Source organism: Sebastes fasciatus, chromosome 13 (assembly GCF_043250625.1).
Source record: "Sebastes fasciatus isolate fSebFas1 chromosome 13, fSebFas1.pri, whole genome shotgun sequence".
Lineage (NCBI taxonomy): Eukaryota > Metazoa > Chordata > Actinopteri > Perciformes > Sebastidae > Sebastes > Sebastes fasciatus.
Genome location: NC_133807.1, coordinates 22,805,885 through 22,823,518, shown reverse-complemented (window position 1 = coordinate 22,823,518; position 17,634 = coordinate 22,805,885). Strand labels below are relative to the sequence as shown.

General features: G+C 41.9%; 1 protein-coding gene and 1 non-coding gene across 2 annotated transcripts; one reads left to right on the top strand and one right to left on the bottom strand.

Annotated features, from left to right (window-relative positions):
• Positions 1-5,226: 5,226 nt before the first annotated feature.
• Positions 5,227-17,246, top strand: LOC141780854 (alpha-2,8-sialyltransferase 8E-like). Its single transcript, XM_074656280.1, has 7 exons — positions 5,227-5,904; positions 7,682-7,756; positions 7,871-7,945; positions 11,136-11,280; positions 15,131-15,243; positions 15,349-15,441; positions 15,521-17,246. The coding sequence occupies exons 1-7, from the start codon at positions 5,804-5,806 to the stop codon at positions 15,996-15,998; spliced, it is 1,080 nt and encodes a 359-aa protein (XP_074512381.1). The 5' UTR covers positions 5,227-5,803; the 3' UTR covers positions 15,999-17,246.
• On the bottom strand, positions 13,980-14,051 carry trnac-gca (transfer RNA cysteine (anticodon GCA)). The gene has a single exon. It is a non-coding gene; the product is annotated as a tRNA-Cys (tRNA).
• Positions 17,247-17,634: the final 388 nt, after the last annotated feature.

Below are 17,634 nucleotides of genomic sequence, written 5' to 3'. Positions count from 1 at the left end.
ACAACACAAAACAATGACAAATATTATCCAGAAACCCTCACAGGTACTGCATTTAGCATAAAAAATATGCTCAAATCATAACATTACAAACTCGAGCCCAAGCTGTCAGTGTGTCAGTGTGCTGACTTGACTATGACTTGCCCCAAACTGCATGTGATTATCATAAAGTGGGCATGTCTGTAAAGGGGAGACTCGTGGGTACCCATAGAACCCATTTTCATTCACATATCTGGAGGTCAAAGGTCAAGAGACCCCTTTGAATATGACCATGCCACTTTTTTGTCGCCAAAATTTAGTATGAGTTTGGAGCGTTATTTAGCCTCCTTCACTCCAAGCTAGTATGACATGATTGGATTCCTTCGATTTTATGATGCCAGTATCTTCACTCTAGCTTTAAAACTGAGCCCGCTACAACCTTAAAGATCGCAAGTTGTGTTAATGCGTTAAAGAAATTAGTGGCTTTAAAATGAATTTGCATTAACACGTTATTATCGCGTTAACATTGACAGCCCTACTGATAATGTTTTGAGAAGAAATAAGTTAACATTTTGCCATGATGGTTGTTTCTTACAGTAGTACAGTAGTCCTTGTATGTTACACAGGTTGGTAGGATGAAGGTTAAACAGATATCAATTAATTGGCTAAACATTTCAGCTCCAGTTTAATGAATCCATATTTCAGGCCTAAAGAGTTGAAAGTCTTTTACAAAAAAAAAAAGCAGATTCACAGTTATGTTGTGGATATGCAGTCTTATATGCCAACCCATTCTAACTCCCAACTCGTTAAATACTGACGCTTATGGCAGACAAATATGTAGGGCATGTATGTTGGTTAGTAAGTGAAGAGATGAGATGAATTTACATTGATGCCATTGATTTACATGTGGCTTTTATACCACATGTAGTTCCTCATGGCGCTGCCCTATTGGTTGACCCTCTTGTTATGGAAAAAAACATGCCGCGCTTAAAGTACACAAAGCTATCACCTTATAATCATCTATTTTCAGACCGTGAGTTATTTTTATACCTCAGCCTCTCGCCAGCTCAAAGACATTATACCCTTTGGTTCCTCTTGCATCATCTGTTTTCACGAGTCGTTCACACACACGGTCACACTCCTACTGAGAGAGAGAGAGGGAGCAAGTAAATGTTTCCCAATTCAATTTGCCGGCTTTGCTGATTCATTCGTCTGAGTGCAGAGGTTAAAAAGTTCATCTCACTTGAGTTCAGTGGTCTGCCTAAGACAGGTCTCAACACTGCGTGACCTGTTATCAAGTGTTGCTTACAGGCAACAGGTCTGAGTCAGAGCGTATGAGGAAACAAGTGTTTATTCTGCTCTGAGGGCTTTGTTAGAGAAGTAGACAATGACAGGAAGTATCAGATAACTTTTGTCAGTAATTTGCAGGATAACCTTTTTTTTTTTTTTTTGTCCTTATACATATAAAAAAGACCCCCGCATGCAACGTCTGACAGGAAGCTCGCTGTGCCTTCAGGGAAACCCCCTATCGTCTTGAGTTGTTGAGCAGAGATGGAGGCGAGTCTGATTCACATCCGGTGGTTTGGCTCATTGATGATTCTGCAACCTGTGCAACAGAAGAGGCAGAGCAGCAGCCCCATCGCTGCTAAATGAGGAAGGGTCGTATGTTCGAGGTGGAGGACACATTGATTTATTCATTGAGTGCTATTTGGGTGACAATGGGGACCTTTGTCCTTCTGTCTGCCTTGTGATGATGTCACATGGGCTCTTTAGAGGAAGTATCCCTGCAGCTTCTTGCCCACTCCTCTTCCACTAATGCCTGCCTCCCCGAGGCATGCTGCGTTCACACTTCCTGTCAAGAGCAGCTGGGAACACACACACACACACACACACACACACACACACACACACACACACACGCACACACGCACACACGCACACTTGTCCAGATCTAAATGATCTAAACATGTTTGTCAACCGCCAGCAATGCAAATACGAAATTCAAATACGAAATTCAAATTCACATTTATTGTGGAGCACACAGACATCTATCTTCTGCCAATTCGTAGTGCCTGTAGGCAAATGCAGATGTTTTTAAAAATATGCAGAAATGTGCCAACTTTTCAACGACTTTTCTCTCTGCTGTATAACAGATTAACCCCCTGAGACCAACTTTACTGTCTTTCAGAGACTGTAGCAGGTTCAGAAAACTAGAAAACCTAAGGAATCCATTGGTAACAACCATGTCATGCTCCAAAGTTACACTATATATTTCTGCATACCGGGGTCCCTAAACAGTCTTGGAATTGCATAAATTGGGTATCACTGTAAAGATGAGACTCTTGTGGATCCAATGAGCCCAACTGTATTCATGTGTGATTATGTTAGTCCCCATACCAGCCATTTCATTGTAGTGAGAACATTTTTTTTGTCACTGTATAAAATGACCTGTGGTGACCTCTAGGATAATCACAGCCTCATGAAACTTTACAACCACAAACTAAAGACCTATAGGGTATTCAGAGGATGGATGGCTTTCCTAGGTAGATTGACAATAAGGGGGTTTCTGAGCAGTTTCCAGAGCAGAAGTGCTCGCCATCCAATCACCAAAAAATGCAATTCTTGCGGTAATCTCAAAATGTCTAAAGTTTTTGATACCAAATCACGGCATGGCTTTTTTCTATGGTGTTCCTCAAGGTCTTGGTGTCTTAATGTGGTATTTTGGATCGATTATTAATCATTTTCTTGATTCTTGAATGGTAAAAAAATTGTTGAATTTAGCACCAAATCTGTGTAACAAATGGTATCAAACAAAAATTGCTGTGTCTATTGTGTGTCTCAAAGGGTTAATCACAAAAAGTTAGCTCCTAATCATCCATCGTTGAGATGATAACTCCGGCATGATTCATCCATGCTGAATAGAAGAGACCGAGGGCTTCCTACAGGCTATCTCCTGTGTTACAAGATTATGAACGTCAGATTGAAAAATCACTCCTTTGGCTTTAATGTGGTTAAATAGCGTATGGAGTCTTTGGATGGAAATTGCATTGTCTGTAATAAGCTAATGAGTGGCTGTTGTGCGTGGGATGGCCTGGGATGATGAGGGGAAACCAGATGAGAGGTCTGGATATTTGATTTAACAAACCGCCAGGGAAGCAAGGTAGTTTTTTTTTGCTGTATACCTCTTCTATGATACGCTACAATTATTCATCATCTACAATTATATTATCATGGACTTTCTATGCTGGAGAAAACCATTTCCCCCCCCACACTTCTCTCCACATTCCTGCGAGGGTCTCATGATGCATGAAAGATCATACATGTGTGTGTTTTCTCCGAGAGGCCTCTCCTTCTCAGGGGCGAGTTTGTTATCTCTTGTCTGATCGGGAAACATCCAGGAAATGTTGGTGTGAAAGAGAAGTTTCAGACATTTACAGTCATGGTTGACGTCGGAAAATGATGAAACCGAGAAGGTACAGTCATTTAGGACAGGGCGTGTCAAACATATGACACATGGGAAAATTGCAGAGAAGTAATTAATTCAACTGCTGTTCCTGTTTGCTCACACTGTCCTAATAAGAGTAGCAAGGCCCGTGTTGGACACACTGTTAGATCCCACGTGCTTACTGTCTGCTTACTGATTGCTGTCAAGCGTAGACTACTGTTAATGTTAGAGCTGCTGGTGCAAAAAGTCTCAGAGTTTTGGGTTTTCCAAGAACTACGGCCCAGTTCCTATTTCTTCACAGAGGTAAGTGGGAAGCCAGTGTGTTTTGTGTGTTCACAGCATCTTTTGTGCTCAAGGAATATAATATTCGGCGCCACTATCAGACAAGAACAACAGAAAACGGAGAACATAAATGAATTGTTTTGGCAGGTTTGAGGAAACAGCAGTCCGTTCTGAGTGGCAGCCAAGAGATCAGCGAGACATCTCAGGCTGTTCATCATCCGTTACTGTACTTCTTTACACTAAATGAAAGCGAAATTTGGAGGTGTTATTTATAAGTTAGGTTATCATGCAATGGTTTTACTGGTCCAGCCAACTTGATATCAAATTGGGCTGCATGTGGAACTAATGTTAGAGTTTGACACCCCTGATTTAGGACATGAGTTTTTTATAGTGACACCTATAGTACTACCGCAAACACCATCACACATTCAACATGCTGCTCACTGGAGTCCCCAGATCAGTCACCATTACATGAATGTGTGTTTGATGTAAAAAAGCAGGTCAAAAAGTGTAGCTTTCACTTTCCTAAACAACCCTGACTCTCTGTTGGTACTAGTATAGCCTGATTTTATTAGTTGCACAACCGTCTTTATTGATTATTCCGTCCGTCTGCTCACAGCAAAGCAGCTTCATGCAACCCCCAACTGGTTTTCTCCAAACCCTGATGTCTGCCAAAATAAAAAAACTTTCCAAGAGCTCTTTTGTTTTTGGATTTCTGTGTGTTTGTGTGTGTGTTGGGGGGGAGGTTGGGGTTGCTGTGGCACAGCTCGGCTTACTCAGCATGTAGTTACTAGGCATTATTGCTTTATTGCAAGGAGCTCAGCGTGGAGTTTTCCACTGGAGAGCTGGGTGTGGTCATCTGTTTGTGGGTGTTTATTGTGGAATTCATCCCATATGCTCCACATATTTTACCATAATCCTCCTGTATTTTACTCCCTTTTCCGTCGCACAGCCAGCAACGCAGAGCTCCCAAATGAAAGCAGAATGAGTTATAGCGCCACTGGGCATTAGCTCCCCACCTCTTTCTGCTTTTTGTCTCTGACTTTTCTGCTTCTCTCACTTCCGCTGGCTGCTACGATAGTTAGTGACCGTGTTGATACAGCCGGCAGCGCTGCCATATTAAAAGTTCCCATCTCAGCTGAGAGGAGACTTCCCTTCCTTGGCCCCCTGAACCTCCAGCTCCCTCCCACCACCTCTCCAACTTTTTTCTGTAAGAGGATATGAGTCGATACAGCTGGCAACGTTTGACATTTGAATAAAAGGAAGCTTGTGTGTGTAGGTAAGAGTTTGGAGGTATTAGGAGTCACTCTGATTGGACAGGAAGCCTCTGCCCCTCGCCTGCTTTGCCCCTCATTGGTTTTGTTTCCTGACACAAACACACGCACACACACACACACTAGTCAAGAGGCAAACTGTGGGCTAATTCAGTACTGGGCACTCGTGTTACTGCCTCCTTTTCGTGCAGAGGGGAGAGGGGCTTAAGGGGTGTGGGCGGAGGATGGCTGGGCGAGGGAGGGGAAAGCATAGAGAGGAGGCTGGGGCTCTGGGTTTGGGGGCGGAGAACAGAAGGAGCTTTGGGACAATGGTGGAAAGTAGGATTGTGAGTTTTTCTGGGTGAACACATGAAGAAAAAGAGGAAAGAAGATGGGTGGATCAAAGAGGCATGACAAGGATTGAAGTAGGATGTGGTGGAGCAACAGAAGATCGGATTCGTCTCAGCTGTTGTGGACGCAAACAGGAAGAGAGGAAAGTGGAGGTGCACAGAAGACTTGCCTGAACAAGAGGCAGAAAAAGAAAAACTACTAACTAAGGAGACGTGAGAGAAACACTGAGTCAAACCAGACAGACAGACAGACAGGAAGAGCTAGAGGAGGAGGAGGAGGAGGAGGGGAGTGAGGTAAAAGGAAACACGAAAGCAGAGAGGCAAAAGATTAACACTCTTGAGAGAGAGTGTGTGAGATTGAGCCGAGGAGGGGGGAGGAAATCTGAAAACAGAGGGAGGGTGACAGAGAGCAGAGAGTGTTGAGCAAGGTGAAGTCAGACAGCAGAGAGACAGAAGGTGAGGGGGCTAGCGCATGAAGTTAGCAGGAGGGGAGAGGTATGAGGGGACAGCTCTTGAAGTTACTCTTCTCTGTGGTGATCACTCTCTTCTTTGTGGGGAGCCTGCTGACCACTCTCGTCTGGTACATGGTCGACAACAAGTAAGTGTGTAACTACCTTCCCAACCACCTATTAGACCACACACACACACACACACACACACACACACACACACACACACACAACAATCCGGTCAGCCGGGTTTCTGTATTTTGGGTCCTGGAGGCTTGTTACCGGTGGGAAGAGGCATGCTTTGACAAGACTACAAGACAAGAGTGGAGCAGTTGATGATCACAGGGTTTTTGGTTTTCACTTCTTTTCAGCACACTTTGGCAGTTTTTCCCACTCATGTCATCCTCTTTGTCAAAAGACACAAAGCCGTGGAAGGTGTAGTTAGTGTGAAATGACTGGTGTTGTTTTACCCAGGTATGTGTGAATTAGGGCTGTCAATCGATTCAAATATTTAATCACGATTAATCGCGAATTAATCGCACATCTATTCAAAATATACCTTAAAGGGAGATTTGTCAGGTATTTAATACTCTTATCAACATGGGAGTGGGCAAATATGCTTGCTTTATGAAAATGTATGTAAATATTCATGATTGGAAATCAATAACCTATACAAAACAATGACAAATATTGTCCAGAAACCCTCACAGGTACTGCATTTAGCATAAAAACACGGCCAGATCATAGCATGGCAAACTGCAGCCCAACAGGCAAAAACAGCTGTCAGTGTGCTGACTTCACTATGACTTGCCACAAACTGCATGTGATTATCATAAAGTGGGCATGTCTGTAAAGGGGAGACTTGTGGGTAACCCATTTTCATTCACATATCTTGAGGTCAGAGGTGAAGGGACCTCTTTGGAAATGGCCATGCCAGTTTTTCCTCACCAAAATGTAGCGCAAGTTTGGAGCGTTATTTAGCCTCCTTCACGAGAAACTAGTATGACACCGTTGGTACCAAAAGATTCCTCAGGATTTGTAGTTTCATATGATGCCAGTACCTTCTCTAGCTTTGAAAACTGAGGCCGCTACAACCTAAAAATCGCAAGTTGCATTAATGCGTTAAGGAAATTAGTGGGGTTAAAACAAATTTGCATTAACTCTGACAGCCCTAGTCTGAATACGTCTCATAAGGCACCATGTGTATCTGTTCTTCAATATCATGATTCATCTCACAATACTAAGCAATCTAAGAGTGAAGATAGTAGTAGAGAAATCGCCTCTTTAAATAAGCAACAGGTTAACGTGTTTCTCAATGGTGTCAACATGTTATTGCCATTATAAAGTTTCTATGTGAGGAAAATGAAAAGCAGCAGAATGATTTTCGTAAACACAAATGACAGAAACCCTCACACTGAAACCTAAAGAGCCATTGAAAGTGACATGTGCGAGGCAACCTCACCACCTGAAATGAAACTGGATTCTATGAGAGATTTTATTTCTTAATCTTTTCAGAAACTTAATAACAGGAAGAGAAGAGGATCCATGACAAGCAACACATACCACACACCACAGACGTTACAACACGCAGTCACGAAGAGGCACATGTCTCCTGCTGAAATGTAGCTACGTAGTAAAGGTCTCATGCGTTTGTATACTGGTTGTTCATTAATGGCAAATGAAGCTGACATATTTACCAATGCTCTGCCACATAATGGGAAATCTCTGAATGCAGAACTTGGCGTCATTACTCTAATCTGCTTTAGTGTTTATTGAAGTTAGAAATTCGTACAGAGCTTCATGTTGAACCACATGAGCATTCACTGGTTAGATCCCCTTGTTAGTTAGAACATGATTTTCTGTTTTATCTCTTATTTAATCAACATTTTACTCACCTATCCTCTCTCTCTCTTGTTCGCTCCGCAGTAATGTTGAACCTCAGAGGCCGCCTCCTCAAAAGAAAAGTGCCCCTCAGCCCTCTGACCCTTGTAATGGCTGCAGGTGAGAGACGTCACTGACCTTTTTGTGTATGCCTTCATCATATCAAGACATGTCAGCACTACAGGGATTACACACTTGACTGTGTGTGTGTGTGTGTGTGTGTGTGTGTCACAGTGAGGTCATCGGCAAAGTATTAGAGCGTTTCTCTAAACCCTGGAAGAAGCAGGAGGACAATTACCAAAAATTCAGGTAAATAAGGACGACATCCTCTCAAACACTTTTGACAACACTTCATTTTACAGGTCCTCAAACTTCATGGTAATTAGGTGATAAATAGCAAGTAACCTATTTGAAATTTCTTTGGAATTACCCCAATATTTACTCTCAAAATGTATCTAAACTTACTTTATTATAAAAAAAAAAGCTTGAGAAGCGGCTGTGCGCTGCTCTTCATCGGAGGTGGAAAACCAAAACTAATAGAAGACACTTCTGATCAGGCACAACTCTCACCATTGTGTGACTTATTGTCTACACAAATGTAACCTGATAGCTAATGTGATGATTCAGGGATTTTTTTTACAGAAATCAGCAGACATGGAAATAAAGCAAATCAATTAAGTTTGTATTCTTTTCCTGGAAATGTATTAAATAAATGACCAGCTATTGGGAAAATGCAGAATATAATTATTAAATAATGTTTATAATAAAGTAATTTTTGATACATTTTAAGGTAAATATTGGGGTAGTTTGGCAGTAATTCCAAAGAAATTTCAAATAGTTTACTTGCTAATTATCACCTAATAACCATGAAATTTGCGGACCTGTAAAATGAAGTGTTACCCAATATTTGTATGTTATTTTTGGCTGAACTTTTAGAACTAACAAAAAAAAAGGTAACCAGAATTGCAAATAATTGTCCATGCATGCTGTATCTCCAGTGTTCATAGGAACAGGAATTGTCTCGTCATGATCCGGGGATGTATAATTTAAAAGGTAGTTCAAATAAAGTGTACATTAAGCTGCGCTCAAGAGGGGCACATAAATCAACAAACACTATTTAGCTGCAGCTGAGTCCGTTTGCTTTCTGATAGAATCAAAAAAGAAATCCTCCAAATAAAGACCGCACGCCATATCGTTGCACCACTTCTTAAAAGAAGGAGATAGATTTCCGTTCTCTCAAGATAACCCTTTTAGCTATAACCATAGAACAGCAACCCAAAACAGCAAGTACACAGTCTGGGTTGATTTGTTTACCAACAATTACACTCAGTGAATGAAATATTTCCTCCCTACATGGGAGAGTCACCCATTGACAAATCTATGTAGGATGCTTTTTATATAAAATAGTTAGAAAGAGGAACAACTAGAGACATGGAAGGAGAAGTGGAAATGAAAGAAGAACTTACAGGCCAATGTTAAACACACAATCTAATTATAACACACGTCTTAAGGTCATGTGAGTTATGGTAAAACAGAGAGACTTCACCTGAGGCAGCTTTCACTCACCTGGGGCTTTTTATGGAAATAAAATCCTTATATCTATCCATCCATTATTTGTAATCGCTTATCCTGTTGAGGGTCGCGGAGGGAGCCGATCCCAGCTGACATTGGGCCAGACTATCACAGGGCTGACACATAGAGACAGACAACCATTCAAGGCAAGGCAAGGCAAGGCAAGGCAGCTTTATTTGTATAGCACATTTCAACAACAGGGCAATTCAAAGTGCTTTACAGAAACATTCAAGAACATTGCGACAAAATGCAAAAGAACATTAAGAAATAATTAAAACAGTTGTAAAAACATAAAAACATTAAAACATTAAAGATTAGAAAATAAAAACAAGCTAAAAATAAAAGCTAGGATAGAAGCTAAAATTGCATAAAACTCAAAAGAGTAAAAGTTATAGTGCAGTGTCAGAATAAAAGGCACCCGCAAACAGGAAAGTTTTAAGCTTTGTTTTAAAAGAAGTGAGAGTTGGAGCGGTCCTGCAGGTTTCTGGGAGCTTGTTCCAGATATTTGGTGCATAAAAACTGAATGCTGCTTCTGCATGTTTAGTTCTGACTCTGGGGACACTAAGCAGACCTGATCCAGATGACCTGAGAGGTCTGGATGGTTCATAACACAGCAGAAGATCAGAAATGTATTTTGGCCCTAAACCATTTAGTGCTTTGTAAACCAGCAGCAGTATTTTGAAATCAATTCTCTGAGAGACAGGCAGCCAGTGTAGAGACTTCAGAACTGGACTGATGTGATCCACTTTCTTGGTCTTAGTGAGGACTCTAGCAGCAGCGTTCTGAATCAGCTGCAGCTGTCTGATCGATTTTTTAGGAAGACCGGTAAAGACGCCGTTACAGTAGTCAAGTCGGCTGAAGATAAATGCATGGACTAGTTTTTCCAAATCCTGCTGAGACATCAGTCCTCTAATTCTTCTTATATTCTTCAGGTGATAGAAGGCTGTCTTTGTAATTGTCTTAATATGGCTGTTAAAGCTCAGGTCTGAGTCCATGACTACACCAAGGTTTCTGGCTTGGTCTGAGCTTTTTAACATCACAGATTGTAGGTGAGCACTAACCTTTAATCTTTCTTTTTTGGCTCCAAAAACTACGACCTCAGTTTTGTCTTTGTTCAGCTGAAGAAAATTCTGGCACATCCAATTATTGACTTGTTCAATGCACTCACTCAGTGCTTGTATTGGACTGTAGTCTCCTGGTGATAGAGTTATGTAAATTTGTGTGTCGTCTGCATAGTTATGGTAATTTATTTTGTTGTTCTCAAAAATCTGACCCAGTGGGAGCATGTAGATGTTAAACAAAAGAGGCCCCAAGATGGAGCCTTGGGGAACTCCGCATGTGATTTTGTTCAGCTCAGATTTGCAATTACTTATAGACACAAAGAAGTCCCTATCTTTTAGGTAGGATTTAAACCAGCTGAGTGCTATGCCAGAAATACCCACCCAGTTTTCTAGTCGGTCTAGTAATATATTATGGTCAACCGTGTCGAATGCAGCACTGAGATCCAGTAAAACTAAAACCGTAGTTCTACCACTGTCTGTGTTCAATCGGATGTCATTGAAGACCTTAACAAGAGCAGTCTCAGTGCTGTGGTTTCGTCGAAAACCTGACTGGAAGACATCAAAAGAGTTGTTTAGTGCCAGAAAGCTATTTAATTTTTGAAAAACTGTTTTTTCAATTATTGCTCAATTATTCACACTCACATTCACACCTACGGGCAATTTAGAGTCAACAACTAACCTGCATGTCTTTGGACTGTGTGAGGGAACCGGAGAACCCTGAGAAAACCTAAAATCCTTATATAACTTTTTATTTATAACGTGAACAAACTGCCTATTCAATCAACTCTTACTGCATTTTTGCAATTTTGCTTTCTGTTCAACGCTCCTGACTGTCTTGTATGTGATTTACCAAAATCCATCCCCAGATCTCAGCTGAACAACAAGTGCCATGGTTCTGCCAAGGGCATCATTACCCAGACCAACACTCCAGTGGGATCCAAGCTCGTGTACGACGGAGAAAAGAAGAGGACCCTCCAGGTGACCCCGGAGATTTTCAACACCTTTGCAAAGGTAGGTTGTTTCTCATTCATGAATATTACGTCTGATGGTTTTTTGGCTGTCTTGATTGTTGCTAAAAATGATTTACCGCAGAGTTTATTTCACTGCTTTGCTCTTGCTAGTTCTGCCAAAGGTCATGCGTCTACTCACATGTTGGTTCTTGGCCACACACGACTACACAGCAGGGTTTTATTTTTGGTAAGGGGCTCACAAACTCAGACCAGAGACTTTCCTCTGGGCTTTTTTTTTATTAGCCCTGACCAGTAAACACATTTGATTTAACCACACAACACACTGTAAGTAAAGGCAGTGTGAATGGGCAGTTTATAAGTTTACAAATATATGTTATTTCATCTTCGTCTCATGTGGAACTGGCTTCACTCCAGAAAAGACTTCCTATCTTGACTTTGACCTCAGCTATGTACATAATTCAATGTCACACAAGATTAAATAGTATTTGAAGCAAAGCGCATAAAAAATCAATAGAACAACAAAAGACACTAAAAATAGTGACTATCATACACACAATACAAAGAACAACAAAGCAGCCATGTGTCCATTCTGGGGTACTGTAGAAACATGGTGGCCGGCTCCATGAAGAGGACCCGCTCCCTGTAGATTGTCTGGGAACCGTGAAGGTCACAGCAAACCATCCACTTAATTTATTGTCAATATACTGCACAGCTATGCGGTACTTATAACCAGGGAATGAAATAAGCATCTGTCACCTGCCAAATACAGGATAAATGTTGGCTGTGGCAGGTAGACATTTCAGGTCACCTGCCACTATGGCAGAAAAGTATTCCTTATATTAAGAAATGTTATTTTAAAAAAAGTAATTCATAAGTTAAAGGGACTATTTATAACTTTCAGACATGCTTGTTAACAGCGACACCTGTGGCCGTGAAATCAACGAAAGTCAGCGTCGGGCTCGTGCTTGTGCTCGCCCTAAATATACCTGAACGAGCATCGCTCAAAACAGTGAGGCGACACCCGTCAGCTAAAAGCACAATATCACTCTATATTTCAGCTGCTTGGCAGTAATGTTAGCTGACCAGACGAAGGTCTCTCCATGAATCAATGCTGATACTGTGTTTGCTTCTCCTGCCTCAGCGCAGGCTGAGGCAGCGGGGCTCTGCAGCGAGAAACTCGTCTCCCTCCGCCCGCAGCCGGAGTGAACAGGGAGACACCGGCACCCGGTCGGTAACGAGACGATAAAGTAACTTGCTGCAGAGCTCCGTCACTTCACAAGACACGGGAAACCTCTGTTGGTCTGGAGGAGCTGCAGCAGTTATTTCTGCACAAACGTCCACTGTGCATTCACTAGATATTCTCAGAGCTAAGCTAACTCTTCTGCAGTGTGGAGTGAGCGCGCGTTCACGTCTAGAGGTGGAGCGAGTACGCGAGAACGCGGGCGCTGTCTGAGTGAAGGCGAGCAGGCAGAGGAGCGGGGACGCCGGCCACACGCGAGCGCGCATTTGCGAACGCATGTGTCCCGACCCGGTACATTTATACGCTTAGAAAGTTACAAACAGTCCCTTTAAAGGTGCTAAATGTGAAATTGAGAGCAAATCTATTGCCTCTCAGGCAGTGCACTGTGAGCTAACCATGGGGCATGCAATGTCAACAAAGCACGGAGAAGCTCCGATTACAACACACACAGAGGGAGAGTGACTTCATTCTCCGTTCAGGTAGAAATTACTTCTCTATATCTTTACATAGACAATAGTTGTTTGCTGCTATATTAATGCTCTGAATGTCGAATAGAGAACAGGGATTGAGGTTGCATGATATATTCCATATTTCTACTGTCTGGTACCACTCACTCAGTGTTTGCAATTCTCAAGCATTACATACATAGATTTCAGAAGTGGCGGACAACAAATTGAGTGGCTGGTAGAAATGCTAGTGGCCTGCCACAGTGGCAGGTGAGAAAAAAACTTAATTACACACCCTGCTTATAACTCTCAGTGGGTGAGGATGAGGCAGCAAGGAAAAGGAACTAAATGCAGACAATCTGGTAGACAGGAACAGTTGAGGGATTTATTGATAAAATGAAGGCTCATTGGCGTGGGTAGGAAGTCCGAACAGAAGACCAGGACTAACAGGAATGGATCCCAGGGTGCAGGCAGGTACAGATTCAGAGTCAGGCAATAGCACGCAGCAACATTGAGAATCTGGCAGGGAACGAGTGGAAAGTGGCAGGTGAATGAGAGAGTCGTCCATCTGGTGGACGGATGGAGAATGGCAATGGAGAAGTGAGAATGTGGCTGAAGGGAGGCAGACTTTGTGACGCTCTCAACTCTTTTCACAATGATCTGGTAAAGTGGAGTTGAGGTGTATTTTTAAATCACTGTTCATTGACACACTGACCACAGGCTTACAGTATGACTCATTTTCATGAATCAGAATGACAACAACACTCAGCCTTCGAGTGTGGCCGTTCAGAACGACTAATGAGAGACGGTCAATGCAAAGCTGGCGCAATCACGGGGTGACGTGGGTGTGAATGACGAATTGTCAGTTTTGTAAAGGTAGATAAGTTAGTAGACACAGGCCCTGTACTCTGATGCCACAAAGGCTTGGGGGAAGTTTTTTTTTCAGAGATTCTTGACCATCAAATAGGGAGTTTTGATGAAAGTCAGTCTGAGAGAATGTGTGCATTGTCATGTACTGTTATAATCTAACACTGCAAACACCTAAAGTTTTCCAGGGGGCACCCAGATTTGAACTGGGGACCTCTTGATCTGCAGTCAAATGCTCTACCACTGAGCTATACCCCCTCTTTGTGAACACTTGACAGCTAACCCAGCAACAGTGTGAGCTACATCCCTTTTAGTGTATTGAGAGAGATTATCTGTAGTTCACTTGTGTCTTGAATGGCTGCCATAAACAGCTGAGATAAATATCAGCAATTTTCAGTTTTCAGTTCCCAGACACTGCAAACCGTGATAGAATGATACATCTTTTTCCAGGAACAAACGCTCTGTCCCAATTCCCAGGCTCTGAAGTCTGCATTTCTGTCTGCAATATCATTTTCCACTTGTGCAATTTTGTTAATAGTCTGTTTATTGTCAATACTGTATATACTGCTCCTTTTTTTATACTTCCTTCTATTTAAATGATTCATATTTTGTTACACTTTGTTTAGCTCTTTTTTTACTGTGTTCGCTGATGCTTCTTGTTTTTGCACCATCCCCTTTGCTGCTGTACACTGCAGGAGTATGAAGGAATATCTTATCTTATCTTATCTTATTTCTAAACCAGATATGTCAGGCATGAATAGCATCTCTGGATATCACCCAACAAGTTTCACTGGTATGCAAAGTGCAGGGTGCAATCTGGAAAACGATTAATAGTATTAGTTGTTAGGCTACCTCCATATTTGCCAACAGTCCAAAAATGATTTCGAGTTTTAGGGTGTTTTTATACCTTTTTAAATCGTAAACAATTATAGAAAATCAAGACTCTGAGGCAAAGTCAACCGGAGAAGGAAAGAACCTTAATCTTGTACATTGGCAAAAAATGCAATTTCTGAAAAAGTTGGGGGTGCAAATGCTGGATGTTGAAAAGCTGATGCTACATTGCATTGCTGGCTTTTTACTATGTTGAAAAATGTGGAGGAGTTGAGTGACAAAAATGTTGCAGAAAAATATTACAGGTGTTTTTGCAGCAGAAGAAAATAGATTGCATTCAAACCCAATGAATAAACACACACATGTTGACACATGTGGGTACTGCAGGGGATTTACAAACAAGATCACCCTCCCTTAATATTACTCTTTGTCTTTCACAGACAGTATGATATAATCTGTATATAAATGTTGTTTTGTAATACATTTTCCTCTGGTGTTGATTCCAGGAGCATCCGTTCTCAAATAAAACATGGGACACGTGTGCTGTTGTTGGGAACGGAGGGATCCTGACCAACAGCAGCTGTGGAAAGATGATTGATTCAGCTCAGTTTGTTATCAGGTGAGAAAGGTGTCCAGTGTAGTGGACTGATGACAACCTTAATCAACGTTAACATTCACATTCTTTTGCAATTCTTTATAATGATCTCTATATCATCTTGTTCAGGTGCAACCTACCTCCTTTGGGAAACGGCTACGAGAACCACGTGGGCATCAAGACTGACCTTGTGACAGCAAACCCAAGTATCTTCGTAGAGAAGTGAGCCAGAGGATGAACCTTACTGCGCCTTAAAATGTTCATTTTGTCTTGTTGCTTCACATCTGCTGTTTATTTTCAGGTTTGGGGCTCTGATGGGGCGTCGCCGTCCTTTTGTGGAGAGTCTGCGCACCTACGGCAACTCCCTGCTGCTCCTTCCCGCCTTCTCCTACGGCCACAACACTCCTGTGTGCATGCGGGCCGTCTACAGCATTGAGGACTTTGAAAGCCCCACCCGGCCCATCTTCTTCAACCCTGAATACCTCCAGAATCTGGCGCTCTTCTGGCGCTCCCAAGGCCTACGAGCAGTGCGGCTCAGCACCGGCATAATCATGGCTAGCCTGGCTCTGGAACACTGTGCCAATGTGCATCTGTACGGGTTCTGGCCGTTCAGTAATCACCCACATGGACTCCATGCTCTGACTAACCACTACTACGATAACAGACAAACTAAAACGAAATTCCACGCCATGCCGGCTGAGTTTGACCTCTTGTTGCGACTGCACAGTCAGGGGGCGCTCAGGCTTCACCTCGGAGATTGTCAAGCTGGTGGAAAGTAGCTCTCAGAGCCAGGGACAGCTGACAGGACAGGAGCAAAGTGCCTTGTTTGTAGCCCAGTCTTTCAAATACTTTTGAATGAATTGACAGATCTATTTTGGCTGATGACACGGATTACATGTGTCCGAGCAGAATGGATTTACAGTAAATGCTGAGTTGGCTCATCAGCAGCCAAGACATTTGCACTGAAATGAAGATGCAACATTCACAAGACTGTAAACATTATAGTTTTATAGTGTATCTAAAACTGTATTTATTTCCACAAATGTTCCAGCTGGAGTCTGGAGGGTGTTGTTTTGATTTAAATGGGAATCCTTTGTGAGGCCTCTGTGGGTCGACACTGTAGTGCCTTATGTCAGATCAAACTGAATGTATTTTGAAGAAAATCAAATACCTCCTTTACATGAAGATTGCCTGGCTTTTAACATTTAATGAAAACAGCCAGACACTGAATGTAAAGAATCTTTTGACATTTAACCACTTTTAAATGATATTCTGGGAACTCTTGAGGGGAAATGTACGGTACTCACACACTTAAATCACACAAAGGCTGGTGCTGGTTGTGGAAGATGATTTCTGCACTCTTGTTCTCACTCACTGACACTGCTGGATGTGATACAGACATGAGGTAAACCTCAGATATCAGAGTGACAACTACAAACCATCATGGCTGCCCTCTGTGGTCATCAGAGGGTCCTATTAAGTGAGGCACGGAGCCAAGGATTACATCACAGACACCACAGACAGAAACACTACTAAACATGGGAGGTCCCTCCTCACAAAGGTTGCTATGGTGATCCTGTGCTACAATGTGCTATCCCTCGGCACCACAGTGACCAGACGAGGACATATACTGTCACAAAGTGGCAACATTCACATATTGGTACAATATTAGGGTGGAAGCGAGTACTTTTTAAGTTGATGTAAATACTAAATCAATAACTGACTCCATTGTACGGTGATATAATGATGCACTTTGGGTGATAACCTTTGGGTAAGAACATTTGCATCAAGACTTGGGTGGCTGTTGTGTAACTGGGATTACCGCCTTTCATGCTGATACTTATAGTCTTAACAGTAATTTTTGTCAACCAGAACAATAACGTAGATGACCAAACTTGAGAACTCTTGGCGAGCCAGTTTTTAGAATCATGTGATTTTGTTTTTTTTCGTGAACAACACAAGGTGCGAGGGAAAATTAACTTAAAGAGAATCAGTGAATAAATATTTATCAAAAAAAATGTTGTATATAATAAGTGGCTGGAGTGGAATTCACTTGTCTAACCAGGCAACAAACGGTTTTTCTCAGACGTCTACATGATTTGATGACAAGTGCTAAAAACCTGCCAAGATTTGTAGTTAGAATGCAGTATTTCTACTTACGAACCGCACACCATCTGATCCACTGATTTTGTGCCAACAACACAACATTAAACTTAAAAATAAAACATTATTAAATATGTGAAAATGTTAACATAAAAAATAAAATAGAAAAAAAAATGAAATAAAAAATAACTTCAACTGGAATTTAAAAACGCGTTTTCCTGCTCTCTGGCACAAAAGACAGGAACTGCAGTTATTTCATGATGGTTACGGCTGTCAGTCGTGCCAACAACACAACATTAAACTTAAAAGTAA

What these genes read in the sequence shown, in the direction of transcription:
- LOC141780854 (XM_074656280.1), top strand. Translation starts at nt 5,804, where the DNA reads ATGAGGGGACAGCTCTTGAAGTTACTCTTCTCTGTGGTGATCACTCTC. An exon ending in GACAATTACCAAAAATTCAG is followed by an intron (nt 7,946 to 11,135) that starts GTAAATAAGGAC and finishes ATCCATCCCCAG; the next exon opens with ATCTCAGCTGAACAACAAGT. An exon ending in TTTTCAACACCTTTGCAAAG is followed by an intron (nt 11,281 to 15,130) that starts GTAGGTTGTTTC and finishes TGTTGATTCCAG; the next exon opens with GAGCATCCGTTCTCAAATAA.